Source organism: Schistocerca nitens, chromosome 5 (assembly GCF_023898315.1).
Source record: "Schistocerca nitens isolate TAMUIC-IGC-003100 chromosome 5, iqSchNite1.1, whole genome shotgun sequence".
In the NCBI taxonomy this organism is placed as follows: Eukaryota; Metazoa; Arthropoda; class Insecta; order Orthoptera; family Acrididae; genus Schistocerca; species Schistocerca nitens.
The window spans coordinates 241,907,048-241,925,329 of record NC_064618.1 but is presented as its reverse complement, the minus strand read 5'-3'; the positions used below and the strand labels follow the sequence as shown (position 1 = coordinate 241,925,329).

The 18,282-nt window shown below is 41.2% G+C and overlaps 1 protein-coding gene across 1 annotated transcript in view; it reads left to right on the top strand.

Moving 5' to 3' along the window:
* LOC126259746 (synaptic vesicle glycoprotein 2C-like) overlaps positions 1-18,282 on the top strand; it is a 158,864-nt gene that overhangs the window by 20,764 nt on the left and 119,818 nt on the right. The window contains exon 2 of the mRNA XM_049956736.1: positions 15,072-15,134. Within this exon, the coding sequence (XP_049812693.1) occupies positions 15,072-15,134 (63 nt within the window). The remainder of the gene's footprint in view (positions 1-15,071; positions 15,135-18,282) is intronic.

Here is an 18,282-nt window from a genome sequence, read left to right as displayed (position 1 = left end):
TATGGTGCTACGACGACCAATCCACCTCTCATGAAATGTGCTATTAAATACCGCTTCAACCGCACGCGAGCTATGTGCCTGACATCCATCATTGGAAGTACATCGCCATTCTGTCATGCAGTGAAACACCTTGTAGTAACATCAGTAGAACATTACGTTGGAAATCAGCATACATTGCACCATTTAGATTGCCATCGATAAAATGGGGGCCAATTATCCTTCCTCCCACAATGCCGTACCATACACTAACCCACCAAGGTCGCTGATGTTCCACTTGTCATAGCCATCGTGGATTTTCCGTTGCCCAATAGTGCATATTATTCCGGTTTACGTTACCGCTGTTGGTGAATGACGCTTCGTCGCTAAATAGAACGCGTGCAAAAAATCTGTCATCGCCCCGTAATTTGTCTTGTACCCAGTGGCAGAACTGTACAAGACGTTCAAAGACGTCGCCATGCAGTTCCTGGTGCATAGAAATATGGTACGGGTGCAATCGATGTTGATGTAGCATTCTCAACAAAGACGTTCCAGAGATAACCGATTCTCGTGCAATTTGTCTGCTACTGATGTGCGGATTAGCCGCGACAGCAGCTAAAACACCCACTTGGGCATCATCATTTGTTGCAGGTCGTGGTTGCCGTTTCACATGTGGCTGAACACTTCCTGTTTCCCTAAATAACGTAACTATGCGGCGAACGGTCCGGACACGACTTGATCTCGCCCAGAATACCAAACAGCATACATAGCACACGCCCGTTGGGCATTTCGATCACAATAGCCATACATAAACACGATATCGACCTTTTCCGCAACTGGTAAACGATCCATTTTAACACGGGTAATGTATCACGAAGCCAATACCGTCCGCACTGGCGGAATGTTACGTGATACCACGTACACACGTACATATACTTCGTGACTATTGTTGCGTCATCTGTCACAAAGCGAAAAAAGTGGTCCAAATAAAACATTCATATTTCTTTACGTACTACACGAATATGTAATAAAAATGGGAGTTCCTATTTAAAAAAACACAGTTGATATTCGTTAGACCTATGGCAGCGCCATCTATCGAACCAACCATAGCACCATCTGGTTTACCCCTTCAAGCCAGACGAGTTACGTTCTTTGTAGTTTTTTCGTTTGATGCTTATTTCGTGAGATATTTGGCCCGGTCACTATCAACGGACCACCCTGTATATTCAGTCTTAACAAATTTCATTTTAAAAATGTGCTTCTTGCCATTATAACTACATTTTATATTATCTCTACGTCGGCCATCATCAGTTATTTTTTCCTCAAACAGCAAAACACATCTTCTACTTTTAGTGACTCATTACCTTTAGGATCGCATTACTTAATTCGACGACATTCCATTACCCTTGGATTATTATCATTGATGCACATTTTATAATCTCTTCTTAAAAATTATTAGTTACGCACAACTGCTTTACCAAGTCGGCGAACATAAAAGCCCCAGCTTCTTCTGTGTGAACTTTAATTCTTCTGTGGAAGTGCTCCTTCGTGTTCTTTACTGGCTATTGCACTAATGAGTATCTCTAATACTTATTACTTGGAAGAACGAGTTATACGTTTTCTTTTGTCTTTCGTGTTTATGTGGTTGCTCTGAAAGCTTTGCAAAAGAATTGTATTCTGGTTCACTGCTGCGCTATCGCGAAAACTACTCTTATAACATTCAATTTAACCGATTTTACAATCTTCGTGACTACTATAAACTGTGTAAAGCAGTCCGTTTTCGTTCCTTTGATATTTCGTTCTCCTTCAAAAATGGTTGAAATGGCTCTGAGCACTATGGGACTTGACATTTGAGGTCATCAGTCCGTAGAACTTAGAACTACTTAAAACCTAACTAACCTAAGGACATCACACACATCCGTGACCGAGGCAGGAGTCGAACCTGCAACCGTAGCGGTCGCACGGTTCCAGACTGAAGCGCCAAGAACCGTTCGGCCACAGCCGCCGGCCGTTCTCCTTCCTGTGTCAGAAGTGGCCTATCATAGAACACTGAATTGTTTGACTGTGCGGTACTTCTTAATTGCCTCTCAGTTTGGCGTTCGTACAGGAGGGAAAGCAAAGCAAGACATCTCAATTGATATACTTTTTTTGTGTCCTCAGTCTTCTGATTGGTTTGACGCTGTCCGCCACGAATTTCTCTCCTGTGCCAACTTCTTCATCGCAGAGTAGCACTTATAACCTACGTCGTCACTTATTTGCTGGATGTTTTCCAATGTCTGTCTTCCTCTGCAGTTTCCGCACTCTATAGCTCCTTCTAGGACCGTGGAAGTCATTCCCCGGTGTCTGAACAGATGTCCTATCATCCTGTTCCATCTCCTTGTCAGTTTTATCCACACATGTCTTTCCTCTCCGATTCTGCGCAGAATTTTCAATACTTACTTTATCAGTCCACCTAATTTTCGATATTCGCCTCTAGCATCACATATCAAATGCTTCGATTCTCTTCTGTTTCGGCTTTCCCACAGTCGATGTTTCCCTACCATACAATGCTGTGCTGCAAACGTACATTCTCAGAAGTTTCTTCCTCAAATTAAGGCCTACGTTTGTTACTAGTAGACCGTTGGCAAGGAATGCCCTTTTTGCCAGTGCTAGTCTGCTTTTTATGTCCTCCTTGCTCCGTCCGTAATTGGTTATTTTGCTGCCTAGGCAGTAGAATCCTTAATTTCATCTACTTTGTGGCCATCGATTCTGATGTTAATGCCGCTGTTCTCATTATTGCTACCTCTGTTTACTTTCGTCTTTCTTCGATTTAGCCGTTCGTATTCTGTACATATCAGACTGTTCATTCCATTCAGTAGATCATGTAATTCCTCTTCACTTTCACTCAGGATAGCAATGTCATCAGCGAATCGTATAATTGATATCCTTTTATCCTGAATTTTAATCATAATCCCCAATGTTTCTTTTACTTCCATCATTTCTTCTTCCAAGTACGGATTGAAGAGCAGGGGCGAAAGACTGCATCACTGTCTTAGACCCTTTTTTAATACGAACACTTCGTTCTTAGTCGTCCGCTCTTATTATTCCGTCATGGCCCTTGTGCATACGGTATATTACCCGTCTCTCCCTATAGCTTACCCCTATTTATCTCGAATTTCGAACATCTTGCACCATTTTACACTGTCGAACGCTTTTTCCCGGCCGACGGATCCTATGAACGTGTCTAGATTTTTCTTTAGTCTTGCTTCCATTATCACCCGCAACGTCGGAATTGCCTCTCTGGTGCATTTTCCTTTCCTAGAGCCTAACTGATCGTCATCTAACACATCCTCAATTTTCTTTTCCATTCTTTTGTACATTCTTCTTATCAGCAACCAGGACGCATGAGCTGTTAAGTTCATCGTGCGACAATTCTCGCACCTGTCAGCTCTTGCAGTCTTCGGAATTGTGTGGACGATATTTTTCCGAAAGTCAGACGGTATGTCACCAGACTCATAGATTCTACATACCAACGTGGATAGTCATTTTGTTGCCACTTCCCCCAATGATTTTAAAAGTTCTGATGGAATGTTATACATCCCTTCATCCTTATTTGATCTGAAGTCCTCTAAAGCTCTTTTAAATTCTGAATCTAATACTGTATCCGCTATCTCTTATAGATCCACTCAAGTTTCTTCTTCTATCACATCAAGCTAATCTTCCCTCTCAAAGAGATCTACAATGTACTCTTTCTTCCAATCCATTCTCTTCTCTGCATTTAACAGTGGAATTCCCATTGCACTCTTAATGTTACCACCCTTACTTTTAATGTCACCGAAGGTTGTTTTGGCTTTCCTGTATGCTGAGCCAGTCCTTCCGACAGTCATTTCTTTTTCGATTTCTTCACATTTTTCATGCAGCCACTTCGTCTTAGCTTCCTTGCACTTCCTATTTATTTCATTTCTCAGTGACTTGTATTTCTGTATTATTGAATTACCCTGAAAATTTTTGTACTTCCTTTTTCATCGATCAACTGAAGTATTTCTTCTGTTACCCATGGTTCTTGGCAGCTACCTTCTTTGCACCTACGTTTCTCAATTCAAGTTCTGTGATTGCCCTTTTCAGAGATGTTCATTCCTCTTTAACTTTAACTGGCTACTGAGCAATTCCTGATTGCTGCATCCGTCGCCTTAACTTCGAGTGTGTCTCGTCATACCTTAATACTTCTGTATCCCACTTCTTTGCGTATTGATTCTTCCCGACTAATCTCTTGAACTTCGGCCTACTCTTCATCACTACTACATTGTGATCTGAGTCTATATCTGCTCCTAGGTACGCCTAACAATACAGTATCGGTTTTCGGAATCTCTGTATGACCATGATGACGTCTCACTCAACTCTTCCTGTATCACCTGGTCTTTTCCAAACATACCTCCTCCTTTTGTGATTCTTGAACTGAGTATTCGCTATTACTAGCTGAAATTTATTTCAGAACTCAATTAGTCGATCTCCTTTCTCATTCCTTGTCCCAAGCATGTATTCTCCTGTAACCATTTCTTCTACTCCTTCCCCTACAACTGCATTTCAGTCCCCATGAGTATTTTCTTCTCCCTTTGTGTACTGTATTAGTCTTTCAGTATTCTCATATACTTTCCTATCTCTTCATCTTCAGCTTGCGACGTCGGCATGCATACCTGAACTATCGTTGTCGGTATATTCTGATAAGAACAATCCTGTCACTGAACTGTTCACAATAACACACTCTCTGCTCTACCTTCCTATTCAGAAGGAATCCTACTCCCGTTATATAATTTACTGCTGCTGTTGATATTACGCTGTACTCGTCTGACCAGAAATTCTTGTCTCCTTTCCATTTCACTTCATTAACCCCACTATATCTAGACTCAGTCTTTGCATTTCCCTCTTCAGATTTTCTTGCTTCCTTACCACGTTTAAGCTTCTGACATTCCACGCCTCAACTTCTAGAAAGTTAGCCTTTCGTTGGTTATTCAGTCTTTTTCCTTGTCAGTCCCTTCCCGGAAATCAGAATGGTGGACTATACCGGAATCTTTTGCCAGTGGAGAGATCATCATGACACTTTTTCAGTTGCAGGCCACGTTTCTTGTGGATACACGTTGTGTGTATTTAATGCAGTTCTTTCTATTACCTTTTCCATCCTCATGCCGTTCATCATTGCTGATTTTCTGCCTTTAGGGGCAGTTTACCACCCCAAGGACAAAAGAATGCCCTGAACCTCTGTCCGCTCCTCCGCCCTCAGATAACTGAACATCTTGCAGGAGCCACTTTTGAGGATCTTAAACTCCTTATACACATCTTTAGCTGTTTTTGTTGCTTGTAATAAAAATCACTTTCACAAGAATTGTGATTCAACAAATCACAATGTTGTTGTTGTTGTTGTGGTCTTCAGTCCTGAGTCTGGTTTGATGCAGCTCTCCATGCTACTCTATCCTGTGCAAGCTTCTTCATCTCCCAGTACCTACTGTATCCTACATCCTTCTGAATCTGCTTGGTGAATTCATCTCTTGGCCTCCCTCTACGATTTTTACCCTCTACGCTGCCCTCCAATACTAAATTGGCGATCCCTTGATGCCTCAGAACATGTCCTACCAACCGATCCCTTCTTCTAGTCAAGTTGTGCCACAAACTTCTCTTCTCCCCAATCCTATTCAACACCTCCTCATTAGTTATGTGATCTACCCACCTAATCTTCAGCATTCTTCTGTAACACCACATTTCGAAAGCTTCTATTCTCTTCTTGTCAAAATTATTTACCGTCCATGTTTCACTTCGATACATGGCTACACTCCATACAAATACTTTCAGAAACGACTTCCTGACACTTAAATCTATTCTCGATGTTAACAAATTTCTGTTCTTCAGAAACGCTTTCCTTTCTATTGCCAGTCTACATTTTATATCCTCTCTACTTCGACCATCATCAGTTATTTTGCTCCCCAAATAGCAAAACTCCTTTACTACTTTAACTGTCTCATTTCCGGGGCCGGCCGAAGTGGCCGTGCGGTTAAAGGCGCTGCAGTCTGGAACCGCAAGACCGCTACGGTCGCAGGTTCGAATCCTGCCTCGGGCATGGATGTTTGTGAAGTCCTTAGGTTAGTTCGGTTTAACTAGTTCTAAGTTCTAGGGGACTAATGACCTCAGAAGTTGAGTCCCATAGTGCTCAGAGCCATTTGAACCATTTGTCTCATTTCCTAATCTAATACCCTCAGCATCACCAGACTAAATTCGACTACATTCCATTATCCTCGTTTTGCTTTTGTTGATGTTCATCTTATATCTTTCAAGACAATATCCATTCCGTTCAACTGCTCTTCCAAGTCCTTTGCTGTCTGTGACAGAATTAGAATGTCATCGGCGAACCTCAAAGTTTTTATTTCTTCTCCATGGATTTTAATACCTACTCCAAATTTTTCTTTTGTTTCTTTCACTGCTTGCTCAATATACAGATTGAATAACATCGGGGAGAGGCTACAACCCTGTCTCATTCCCTTCCCAACCACTGCTTCCCTTTCGTGCCCCTCAACTCTTATAACTGCCATTTGGTTTCCATAAAAATTGTAAATAGCCTTTCGCTCCCTGTATTTTACCCCTGCCACCTTCAGAATTTGAAAGAGTGTATTCCAGTCAACATTGTCAAAAGCTTTCTCTAAGTCTACAAATGCCAGAAACGTAGGTTTACCTTTCCTTAATCTAGCTTCTAAGATAAGTCGTAGGGTCAGTATTGCCTCACGTGTTCCAATATTTCTACGGAATCCAAACTGATCTTCCCCAAGGTCGGCTTCTACTAGTTTTTCCATTCGTCTGTAAAGAATCCGCGTTAGTATTTTGCTGCCGTGACTTATTAAACTGATAGTTCGGTAATTTTCACACCTGTCAACACCTGCTTTCTTTGGGATTGGAATTATTATATTCTTCTTGAAGTCTGAGGGTATTTCGCCTGTCTCATACATCTTGCTCACAAGATGGAAGAGTTTTCTCACGACTGCTCTCCCAAGGCCGTCAGTAGTTCTAATTGAATGTTGTCTACTCCCGGGGCCTTGTTTCGACTCACGTCTTTCAGTGCTCTGTCAAACTCTTCACGCAGTATCATATATCCCATTTCATCTTCATCTACATCCCCCTCCATTTCCATAATATTGTCCTCAAGTACATCGCGCTTGTATAGACCCTCTGTATACTCCTTCCACCTTTCTGCTTTCCCTTCTTTGCTTAGAACTGGGTTTCCATCTGAGCTCTTAATATTCATACAAGTGGTTCTCTTTTCTCCAAAGGTCTCTTTTATTTTCCTGTAGGCAATATCTATCTTTCCCCTAGTGAGATAAGCTTCTACATCCTTACATTTGTCCTGTAGCCATCCCTGCTTAGCCATTTTGCACTTCCTGTCGATCTCATTTTTGAGACGTTTGTATTCCTTTTTGCCTGCTTCATTTACTGCTTTTTTACATTTTCTCCTTTCATCAATTAAATTCAATATTTCTTCTGTTACCCAAGGATTTCTACTAGCCCTCGTCTTTTTACGTACTTGATCCTCTGCTACCTTCACTACTTCATCCCTCATAGCTACCCATTCTTCTTCTACTGTATTTCTTTCCCCCATTCCTGCCACTTGTTCCCTTACGCTCTCCCTGAAACTCTGTACAACCTCTGGTTTAGTCAGTTTATCCAGGTCCCATCTCCTTAAATTCCCACCTTTTTGCAGTTTCATCAGTTTTAATGTACAGTTCATAACCAATAGATTGTGGTCAGAGTCCACATCTGCCCCTGGAAATGTCTTACAATTTAAAACCTGGTTCCTGAATCTCTGTCTTACCATTGTATAATCTATCTGAAATCTGTCAGTATCTCCAGGCTTCTTCCATGTATACAACCTTCTTTTATGATTCTTGAACCAAGTGTTAGCTATGATTAATTTGTGCTGTGTGCAAAATTCTACCAGGCGGCTTCCTCTTTCATTTCTTAGCCCCAATCCATATTCACCTACTATGTTTCCTTCTCTCCCTTTTCCTACTACCGCATTCCAGTCACCCATGACTATTAAATTTTCGTCTCCCTTCACTATCTGAATAATTTCTTTTATTTAGTCATACATTTCTTCAGTTTCTACGTCATCTGCAGAGCTAGTTGGCATATAAACTTGTACTACTGTAGTAGGCGTGGGCTTCGTTTCAATCTTGGCCGCAATAATGCGTTCACTAAGATGTTTGTAGTAGCTTACCCGCATTCCTATTTTTTTATTCATTATTAAACCTACTCCTGCATTACCCCTATTTGACTTTGTATTTATAACCCTGTATTCGCCTGACCAAAAATCTTGTTCCTCCTGCCACCGAACTTCACTAATTACAACTATATATAATTTTAACCTATCCATTTCCCTTTCTAAATTTTCTAACCTACCTGCCCGATTAAGGGATCTGACATTCCACGCTCCGATCCGTAGAACGCAAGTTTTCTTTCTCCTGATAACGACGTTCTCCTGAGTAGTCAAATGGTTCAAATGGCTCTGAGCACTATGGTACTTAACATCTGTGGTCATCAGTCCAACTTAGAACTACTTAAACCTAAGTAACCTAATGACATCACACACCCATGCCCGAGGCAGGATTCGAACCTGCGACTGTAGCAGTCGCGCGGTTCCGGACTGCGCGCCTAGAACCGCTAGACCACCGCAACCGGCTCCTGAGTAGTCCCCGCCCGGAGTCCGAATGGGGGGCTATTTTACCTCCGGAATATTTTACCCAACAGGACGCCATCATCATTAACCATACAGTAAAGCTGCATGCCCTCGGGAAAAAATTATGGCTGTAGTTTCCCCTTGCTTTCAACCGTTCGCAGTACCAGCACAGCGAGGCTGTTTTGGTTAGTGTTACAAGGCCAGATCAGTCAATCATCCAGACCGTTGCCCCTGCAACTACTGAAAAGGCTGCTGCCCCTCTTCAGGAACCAAGTGTTTGTCTGGCCCCTCAACAGATACCCCTCCGTTGTGGTTGCACCTACGGTACGGCCATCTGTATCGCTGAGGCACGCAAACCTCCCCACCAACGGCAATACAAGACGTAATACTAATTTTCATGTAGAATTTTTTCCTCCTTGTCTAAGGTATACGGAGGAGTTTTGGACTCAGGAGGGAAGATGCTCAACAACGTCCCATCTGAGAACTTCTTCGCCATTTCCGGCCGTTAGCCGTTTTAGATGTCCACAGGCTTCTTTCATTCCAGTCAACCGGTGCCTGATTTCTGTGCAATATTGCCTGCTGTATGTATTTCCCCAGTGTTAGCGCTGGTATTTCTCTCCTTCCTCTATCAGGCAGCTTGCAGTTTAAAAGCTTCTCTAAACACCTATGGTTGGGCATTCTCTGCCCGCGCCCGTACCAGTGAAGCGCTCTGTTCTCTTAAGTTTTTGCTATGCAGCAAGTTGCTTTCATAACTCCTCATTTCGTATCTTATCTTGCCTCATTAACTGCAGACATTTTCTCCTGTAGTCAATTTCCACAGTTCTGTTTTTTTCACAACTTTCCTTGTTCAAGGCCACATCTCAGTTGCATCTGTGAAATTACCTTTCTTAGCGTCAATCCACGTATTATTATTCCATATGTTCCCCTGCAATCTTTAGTAGTTCTTGTCCCCATTGCTGTTCTGGAACTAATATCCATGTCAATGTACGGAAATTGGCTATTATTGTTCCCCAATATTTGTAGCTTCAACAGAATTTTATTTCTCCTTCCTCTGTTTTAATTTTCACCAAATATTGTCCCATACAATTAAATCCGTCTTGTCCAGACTGTAATCCTTTTTAAGCTTCCACGGTATGTATTACATATCATTCATGATGAGAGGACATTGCCTGGCGATACAACAAATAAAAGATGGTGAATAGTATTGTCATCAGTCTTTATTCCCAAGCCTGAGCATTTTCTGTACCAGTCATCCAGCTCCTGTTCCTAATAAATGTCAGAATAGGTGACATTCCACAAGACTGTTTTATACTATTTTCAAGCAAAATACTTGTGATAACCTTGATTTCCATTTTATCGTTATATTTGTGTTCTTATGTAACTTTTCAACCTTGTCAGTCAATTTTTTTCTCTCAAGTTAACTCTTCTATTGCTTTCGATTATTTTGAGCTAGAGAAATTGTCTTAAGCTCTCTGTAGGTTCACAAAGGTCATGTATATTGTTTTATTTCTATTTCTACATTTTTTCCAATAATTGTTTAATACAGTGAGTGTTATCACGACATGATCGTTCCTGCCTAAAACCATTTGTCTCTTCACTTAAAGGGGACACATACTTGTCTATTTTCTTCCTCAAAATACTGGAAATAGGCTACGTGTTTTTGGGGTAGCACGTATCTCTCTATAAGCTATGGATAATCTCTTGTCACCTTCTGTTTTATATATGGAGGAGATATATGACAAATTCCCCTCTATAGGTGGATCTTGTCTCACCTCTATTCTCACAAAAAGTTTCTGTAGATATCTTATCACTACAGTTCCCCCTTACTTTAGAAGTTCCATTCTTATATTTCTTGGTGCTAGGGCTTTATTTAATTTTGATTTAGACTGCGCTGCTTTCAAATACTCCTTCGTTTTTTCTGTATTGTTTTCTACTCATATCTTAACTTCTTCTTCCAACCTATTTTCCTGTAATAACGTTGAATAATGTCCTGTCTAACATTAACCAAGTAACTGTGAGTCCCTATCAATTCAAAAGGAAATTAAAAACATATCGAAATAGTCACTCTTTCTAGAAATTATCTGACTATCTAGATTCAGTCAACAACTTGGCAACTGGCAGTCTTCATGTTACAAAGCTGCAGTGCAAGTAGTAATTTGCTGTAAACAGTTGTCAATGTCTAGAGACGTGGGTAAATATTTTCTTTCAAAAACACCATTGTGATTAAGAAAATATTAAGCTACTAGTAGCATATAAATAGGAGATATTTAGTATAACTGAGGACACAGTAGCTTTCAGGTTTTCTTCGTGATTGCAGCTTTCTTTGTAATTTACTCGGTTCAATTTGGCTGGCATAAGCATGAAAAGCATTAAGCAGTATAGTGATAACAGATTAACTTTCTATGATTTCATCGCTTGTTACTTTATACCTCTTCACCCGTTCCAAATCTCTGATAGTTCTCCATCTTGATGGGATTTCGCTCAGTGAAGGGAAGTGATTTTAAATTGTACTTGACTATAAATAGCTACTTTCAGCAATTCCGTCTGAGTTTTTTTGCTTCTTATGTAGAAGCGGTCTAAACAGGGTCAATGATTTCAGGTCGTAAAGAGGTTTCTCAAAGATGACAATGAGATCACGTGACTCAGGTACGGTGCGTGTGGACATTATTATTAATGTCATAAGAAAAGTTTAAAATGTGGATCTTCAGTACTGATACATGCTATAAAGCAACTGGGAATAAACAACACTTTACGCTGAATTTCGTCTGTACTTCTCGGAGCAAAAGTCCATGTTTTGCGTTAACCAACTTTCATTAATTACACTGTCATGTTTTGAGTTAAAAAGAATGAAATTTACTGTCCACCTCAAAAACAAGAAACACCTCGTGCACTTGTCCTGTATCATTATTCAAGCATACAAACAGAGCATCAAGAAAATAAAATAAATATCATTCTCTGAAATTAGATATAGTTCCCCCCGCGTATGCAGCACCAATGTTGCTGAGTAACAAGTATGCCTCTGTCCAAAAACGCTTCACTCGAAGTGCAGCGACGCGTTCAAACCCATGCAACTCAAGTAATACGCCCAAAGACGTGCACACTAGGTGTCAGAGTTGAATGCATCTCACCTCGCAGGAGGATTTCGTGTCAGTGTGTAGACGATGAGGTGCAATGGTGGCATTTGACGATTCTACGTTGAATGTATTGTCTCCACACGAGTTAAATATTTGTTACAGATAGTGATACGACTCTCCTTACGCCGCAGCTGTCTACCGGACTTTGATGATGCTGGATTTCAGTTCCAGAGCGTGCAAAATCTGAAACACGGAACACTGAAATATTTACGAATTGGAATGTAGATTCCAAAAACATTTCAGCTGTCTAAATGTTCTATTATTATTTTCTTCGAGCTATCAGTTTCGGCGCTACATTACGCTATCTTCAGGCCCACTGACCGACGTGTAGAAAGATTCCCGCATCTGGACCAGTTAAAATAGGGACCAGCATTCAGTGACTGATATCCGTAGATTTTTGACACAGCGATCCCTTCGACATCGCTTGCCGACTGTTTACACGTCAACAATCGTCTCCTCCTTGTCATCGACACTAACCCTCGATAGATCAGTTTCGATTGTCGAAAGGGATCTCTTACGGCGAATATACGTAAAGATTCACTGTAAAGTTTATGTTAAGATAAGGGTATTTTGTAATATTTACTTTTAATTACATTTACTACTACATATAATGAATAAAACAAAGTAACAAAAGGAGAAAAACTGTATCGGCTATAGGCTCCTTAGATGTATACCATTACAGAATGTGTTCACATTTGGTACATTGAGACACGCGTTTGTACGAACTACAACGCTTCTGCTGATGGCTGGACAGTGCTTTGCGGCGCTGTTTTCTTCTTACTATATGATACAGTTCCTCACATAACGTGTCCAAGTCGTCTTTCGAGCCTCTTCCCAGTGCTAAGGAAAGAGTTTATAGATCCAGTAAAAAAAGTCGGAGTTACATTTCGCCATCTGCGAACGTTAAAAGAAACTTGTGTAGGCCTACGTCAGAAAATTCACAACATCGTCCTCTACAACTGCAGCTTGATACACACTAAGGTGATAAAAGTCATGGGATAGCGATATACACATATAAAGATGGTGGTAGTATATCGTGCACAAGGCATAACAGGGAAGTAGATTGGCAGAGTTGTCATTTTTACTCAGGCGACTCATGTGAAAAGGTTTCCGACGTGATTATGTCCGTATGACGGGAATTAAAAGACTATGAATGTGGAATGGTAGTTGGAGCAAGGAGCAAGGCACATTCCATTTCGGTTATCAATACCAAATTCAATATTCCAAGAATCGCAGTGTCAAGATGTACCGAGAATAGCAAATTTCATGCATTACCTCTCACCACGGCCTTCACTTAGCGACCGAGTACAGCGGAGTTTATGTAGAGTTGTCACTGCTAACAGGCAAGCAACACTGGGTAACATAACCAGATAACTAAATACGGGACGTACGACGAACGTATCCATTAGTACAGTGCGGCGAAATTTGACTTTAATGGGCTATGGCAGCAGACGACCGACGCGAATGCCTTCGCTAACAGCACGACATGGCCTGCAGTGCCTGCTCTGGGCTCGTGACCATATCGGTTGGACCCCAGATTACTGGAAAACCGTAGCCTGGTCAAATGAGTCGTTATTTCAGTTGGTAAGAGCTGATGGTAAGGTTCAAGTGTGGCGGAGACCATACGAAGCCATGGACTGAAACTGTGCAAACTGGCTCCATAATGGGGTGAGCTGTGCTTACATGGAATGGATTCGTTCCTCTGGTCTAACTGAACCGATTATTGACTGGAAATAATTGTGTTCAGCTACTTGGAGACCATTTGCAGTCATTCATGATGTTCCCAAACAACGATGGAAATTTTATGGTTGGCAATGCGCCATGTCACCGGCCCGTAATTGTTAGCTATTGGTTTGATTAAGATTCTGGACAAATAGGGCAAATTATTTAGCCACCCAGATCTCTCGGCATGAGCCCCATCGAACATTTGTGCGACATAATTGAGAGGTTACTTCGTGCACAAAATCCTGCACTGGAAACGCTTTCGCAACTTTGGACGGATATAGGGGCAGCAAGTGACTTCCAGTGACTTTTTCAGTCAATGTCACGCCGAGTTGCTGCACTAGGTCGCACTAAAAAATCCTAGACTTTTGTCACCTTGCGAGCTAACATCCCAAAGATGTTCGGGCTCACATGCGGTTCGCTGCGCGGGATTAGCCGAGCGCTCTAAGGCGCTGCAGCCATGGACTGTGCGGCTGGTCCCGGCGGAGAGTCCTCGAGTCCTCCCTCGAGCATGTGTGTGTGTGTGTGTGTGTGTGTGTGTGTGTGTGTTTGTCCTTAGAATACTTTAGGTTAAGTAGTGTGTAAGCTTAGGGACTGATGACCTTAGCAGTTAAGTCCCGTAATATTTTACACACATTTCAACATTTCACATGCGGTTCCTCTTCGTCGAAATGTCTTGGTTCAAACTCGTCTAGGGGTTGAAACGCAATTGTCACATTACACGCCCTAAATTAGACGTTTGTGACCCTTTGGTTAAATTGTCCGGCTGATGGCAAGCTTGTGAAATTGTATGAAACAAAAAAAGTTAATATAATAACAGTCATAATATTATCGGGAGCTAAATTAACGACCCATAAATGATGTAGGCTACATAGTTGCGATTTGGTTAGAATAATGTTTATTCAGAAAGCAAACTAATAGCGAAAGTGGTCGTATTTAGAGTTACTGTTACACTCCAGCGCGTATCCATTTAACAGAGTTCGGTCATTCACGGTCTCATCTACGCAAAAAGTTAAAAGTTCACACCAGGGTGTGGCTGCTCACCGCTCAGAGTCAGTCCCGCGATACCTCACAACGCGAAATTTTCTAAGTCGTTTCACTTCCTAGCTACCTAAAGACCGACTGTCCGCTTTCGCACCTCAATCCGAACTGTACTCTTTGGCGTTTAGACCAGAATTGTCCACTTTGGTGTCTCCAGCCGAACTGTCCGCTTTCGCGTCTCCACCAGAACTGTCCGTCTGCCCGTCTCCAGCCGCGTCTCCCGCGTGCCGAACATTGTCGCTCAACTGACTACTGCAATTCCCTTCGCTGAAGCCGTCCATCTGATTGGCTACAGCTTATTCCGCATTTTTTTTACGTTTTAACATATTTAAATAATCAAAGCTTGACTACTTTCACTGAGAGTAAGTTCTGAGATGGAAGGCAAAGTGTGCATCACATGTTTGACACCAAATTGCGTATGTTTCACCAAAGAAATACAATTGTTCATTGCTTTTCGTTGAGAATACTGAGAGTGGTCGAAGCTAATGTGTTTTTCTCGATTTCAGAGGCGGAGGAAGGGAAGCCGCTAGATGAACCTGTGGACTTCGAAACGGCGATTTCGCTAACAGGTAGGCTACTGCAGTCAAATTATGTTGATCTGGCATAAATACCGACGAGATGCATTGAATCATTAAATAAAAATAAAAATTATAGCGTACTAGGGTTGTGCACTAAGTTGATGGTCACAGTAAATATTAAAGTAACATTAGTCGAAGATTTCTACGGATCAGGCAGTGTTGACGATTAATGGGAAGCAGTTTGAGCTTCTGGGCCACATTTCAGTTCTTGACCACCAGAATTAACACACTTTATGATCAATAATTTTGCGTCTCAATTGCAATTTTGCGAGCACATTGTAAGTCGTGAACTTTTGTTTTTTTATTTTATTTCAGGAAGTGCGAGGGCCTGCTGAAAAGTAATGGCTCTAAACCTTGTAGGTGAAAACCCTTAAGGCATTTTAAATAAAACAAACATCACCAATATCTTTATTCTTCATGTCTACGTGTTTGCAGTCCTCTGCCGTAGAAAGGTCCGAACTGTAGCGTGTAACGTGGAGACGTATAATGTAAGTATATCTCTGCCAGAGAAACATTGTGCTGTATCCGAATTTCGAATTCGAAGAGTTCGTCCACACATATAGCACCCTATACTTCAGCATCACAATGCCAGACCACATAGGAGCGCTGCGACGTCTGCAACAATCCGACGCCTTGTGTTGATTTTCATCTGTTTCCAAAACTTATAGAACATGTTGGAGGGCTTCACTTTGATAGTGATGAAGTGGAGCAAACAGAGGTGAGGTTGTGGCTCTGTCAACAAACTCAAAAATTCCACAGTGACAGTATCAACGATCTGGTCTCTCGTCCGGAGAAATTAGTTATCATCAGAATGAATATGTTGAGAAGTAAATATGTAAACGTGTAGAATAAAGATGTAGAATTTTAGTAACGTTCGTTTTGTTTAAACAGCTGTAAGAGTTTGCGTATAAAAAAATTTGGGGCATCACTTTTCAGCATGCTATCGTATATCGTTTTGATTTTATCGACCATTTATTTGCTGTAAATTAATTTTCTTATGAAAAATGTGCTTTATATTACTATGGCATATTATAATTAATCGTGCTCTTATTTCTTTATTTCGTACTTACTCATATTTCCTTGAGATCAGATTGAAAACTACAACTGTTCCCTGCTCGTGAAATTCAACTCGCTTCATGCTTAAGTCGCTGGCCATTGAAAGGTCTACGGTGAGTACAGTACACTTCAGAACGGTTCTTTTGCAATGATAAGTGAGTACTAGGTTTTCCACAGTGGCTACAAACAAGGTTCTTTCCAGCATATCGTGGATCCATGTTCATCAGTGTAGTGAAAGTAAGAAAGCATTTTTACATCCTTGTCGCACAGTAAACAAACGATTTCATTATAACATATAAATAATAAATTTCACCCGTATTTCAAACTTAATAAATTAAACAAATGTGATCGATGGTAGTTGAAACACAAAAAGACACTACACAATGTCACTTATTTAATCTACTAAATACTGTGATGTTTATTAAAAACTTAGACTTAATATCATAAGAGAGATTAGTAACTAATAATAACATTGCGAGAGACATACAGGAAGGAGAAACGGTCTCAAAAGATGATATCGCAAAGAGAAGCGTGATTTTACTGACATTATTAGATAATCGTGCGTTAAGAAACTAACACTATACAGACGCTGCACATATTGAAAAACTGCAGTAATATGCGACAGAGAACAGGGGCTATTTTGATTCAGTTAACTGAAAACTCTTGCAACTGTTTTGACAGAAAGGTGCTTCAACAGTTTTAACTGAGGCTGCAGCATTTGAATTCACATCAAAAGAAACAGTATTATTTTCGAACTATGAAATATTGAGCATAAAACAAACGCTGTGGGATATCTTTAATTGGAATGCGCAAAGAGAAGAATGCATTTTGATTCCGCTTAGTAAGAGTTATCGAGCAAGAAGTAGCAGCACAAACTACGTTGTTATTTAAACAATAGCTGATAGAAATATTAGACATTGAGCCCCAGAAGAAGTATGTAGTAGTGGATTATAAATAAGCTCAATAATGTACTTTACATAATCTACAGTGTAAGCCTCCTACTCTTCTTTTTTTTTAATGATCTGAGTACATGAAAATATGTCTACAGCATAATACACTGAATATGTGCTACAGCACAGACCTTCAAACACAAGCGCGCGTGCCGCATGCGTCCCTAATCAAGTATTCTTGCAGCCCGCGTTTCTCAGCGGATTATATTATGCATCGGGAAACTGACAGCCGAATCAAAAAACGACAACTAAGGTTCTTTAGAGTAGTTTTCCTGCTCCGTAACAAACAAAAATACTTAGAGAGACAATAATAATTGCCTAATTGTAATTGATATTGGTGAATTCGGCCGTGATCTGAGTAAAGCTGGTCGTTAAGCTGAGGGGTAGTGGGGTTAGTAGCCACTGCGGGCTTTGAGGATGCGAGGCGGAGAATATTTTAGCATGGTAAAAGAATGGCCCTGACTAACAATAACCTACGATGATGATGATGATGAGTCCGTACTTCTTTACAGAGCGTAGGGGAGCGACGCGGGACACCCGCGCCGCCTTACTAGGAAAGGTTCTAGGGGAGGTGGTTTGCCATTGCCTTCCTCCGACCGTAATGGGGATGAATGATGATGATGAAGACGACACAACAACACCCAGTCATCTCGAGGCAGGAAAAATCCCTGAACCCGCCGGGAATCGAACCCGGGACCCCGTGCTCGGGAAGCGAGAACGCTACCGCGAGACCACGAGCTGCGGACAACAATAACCTATACCTTTCATGAATTACTTACCTCACAAAAATCTTCGTTACTCGAACTACTGCAATACAGCGAGCGCCAATACTGCCAGCTAAATAAAAGATTCTAGCTACTGAAGTCACTAACTACTGATAGGCATAGTTAGCAAATGAAAGATTTTGATAGAGAACAAACAATGTATTTACCTTAATAGTGTTGAAAAGTCATCCAGTCTTACAAATTTACTGTCCCTGATGGACACACGTCCAGATCATCAACTCTCAAAATTCCGCCATCTCTCTCCTCACAACCACCACTGCTGACGGCTCACGTCCAACTGCGCAACGCTACTCGCAGTTCACATCCAACTGCCCAACACTACAATAGCGAATATTACAACAATGCCAA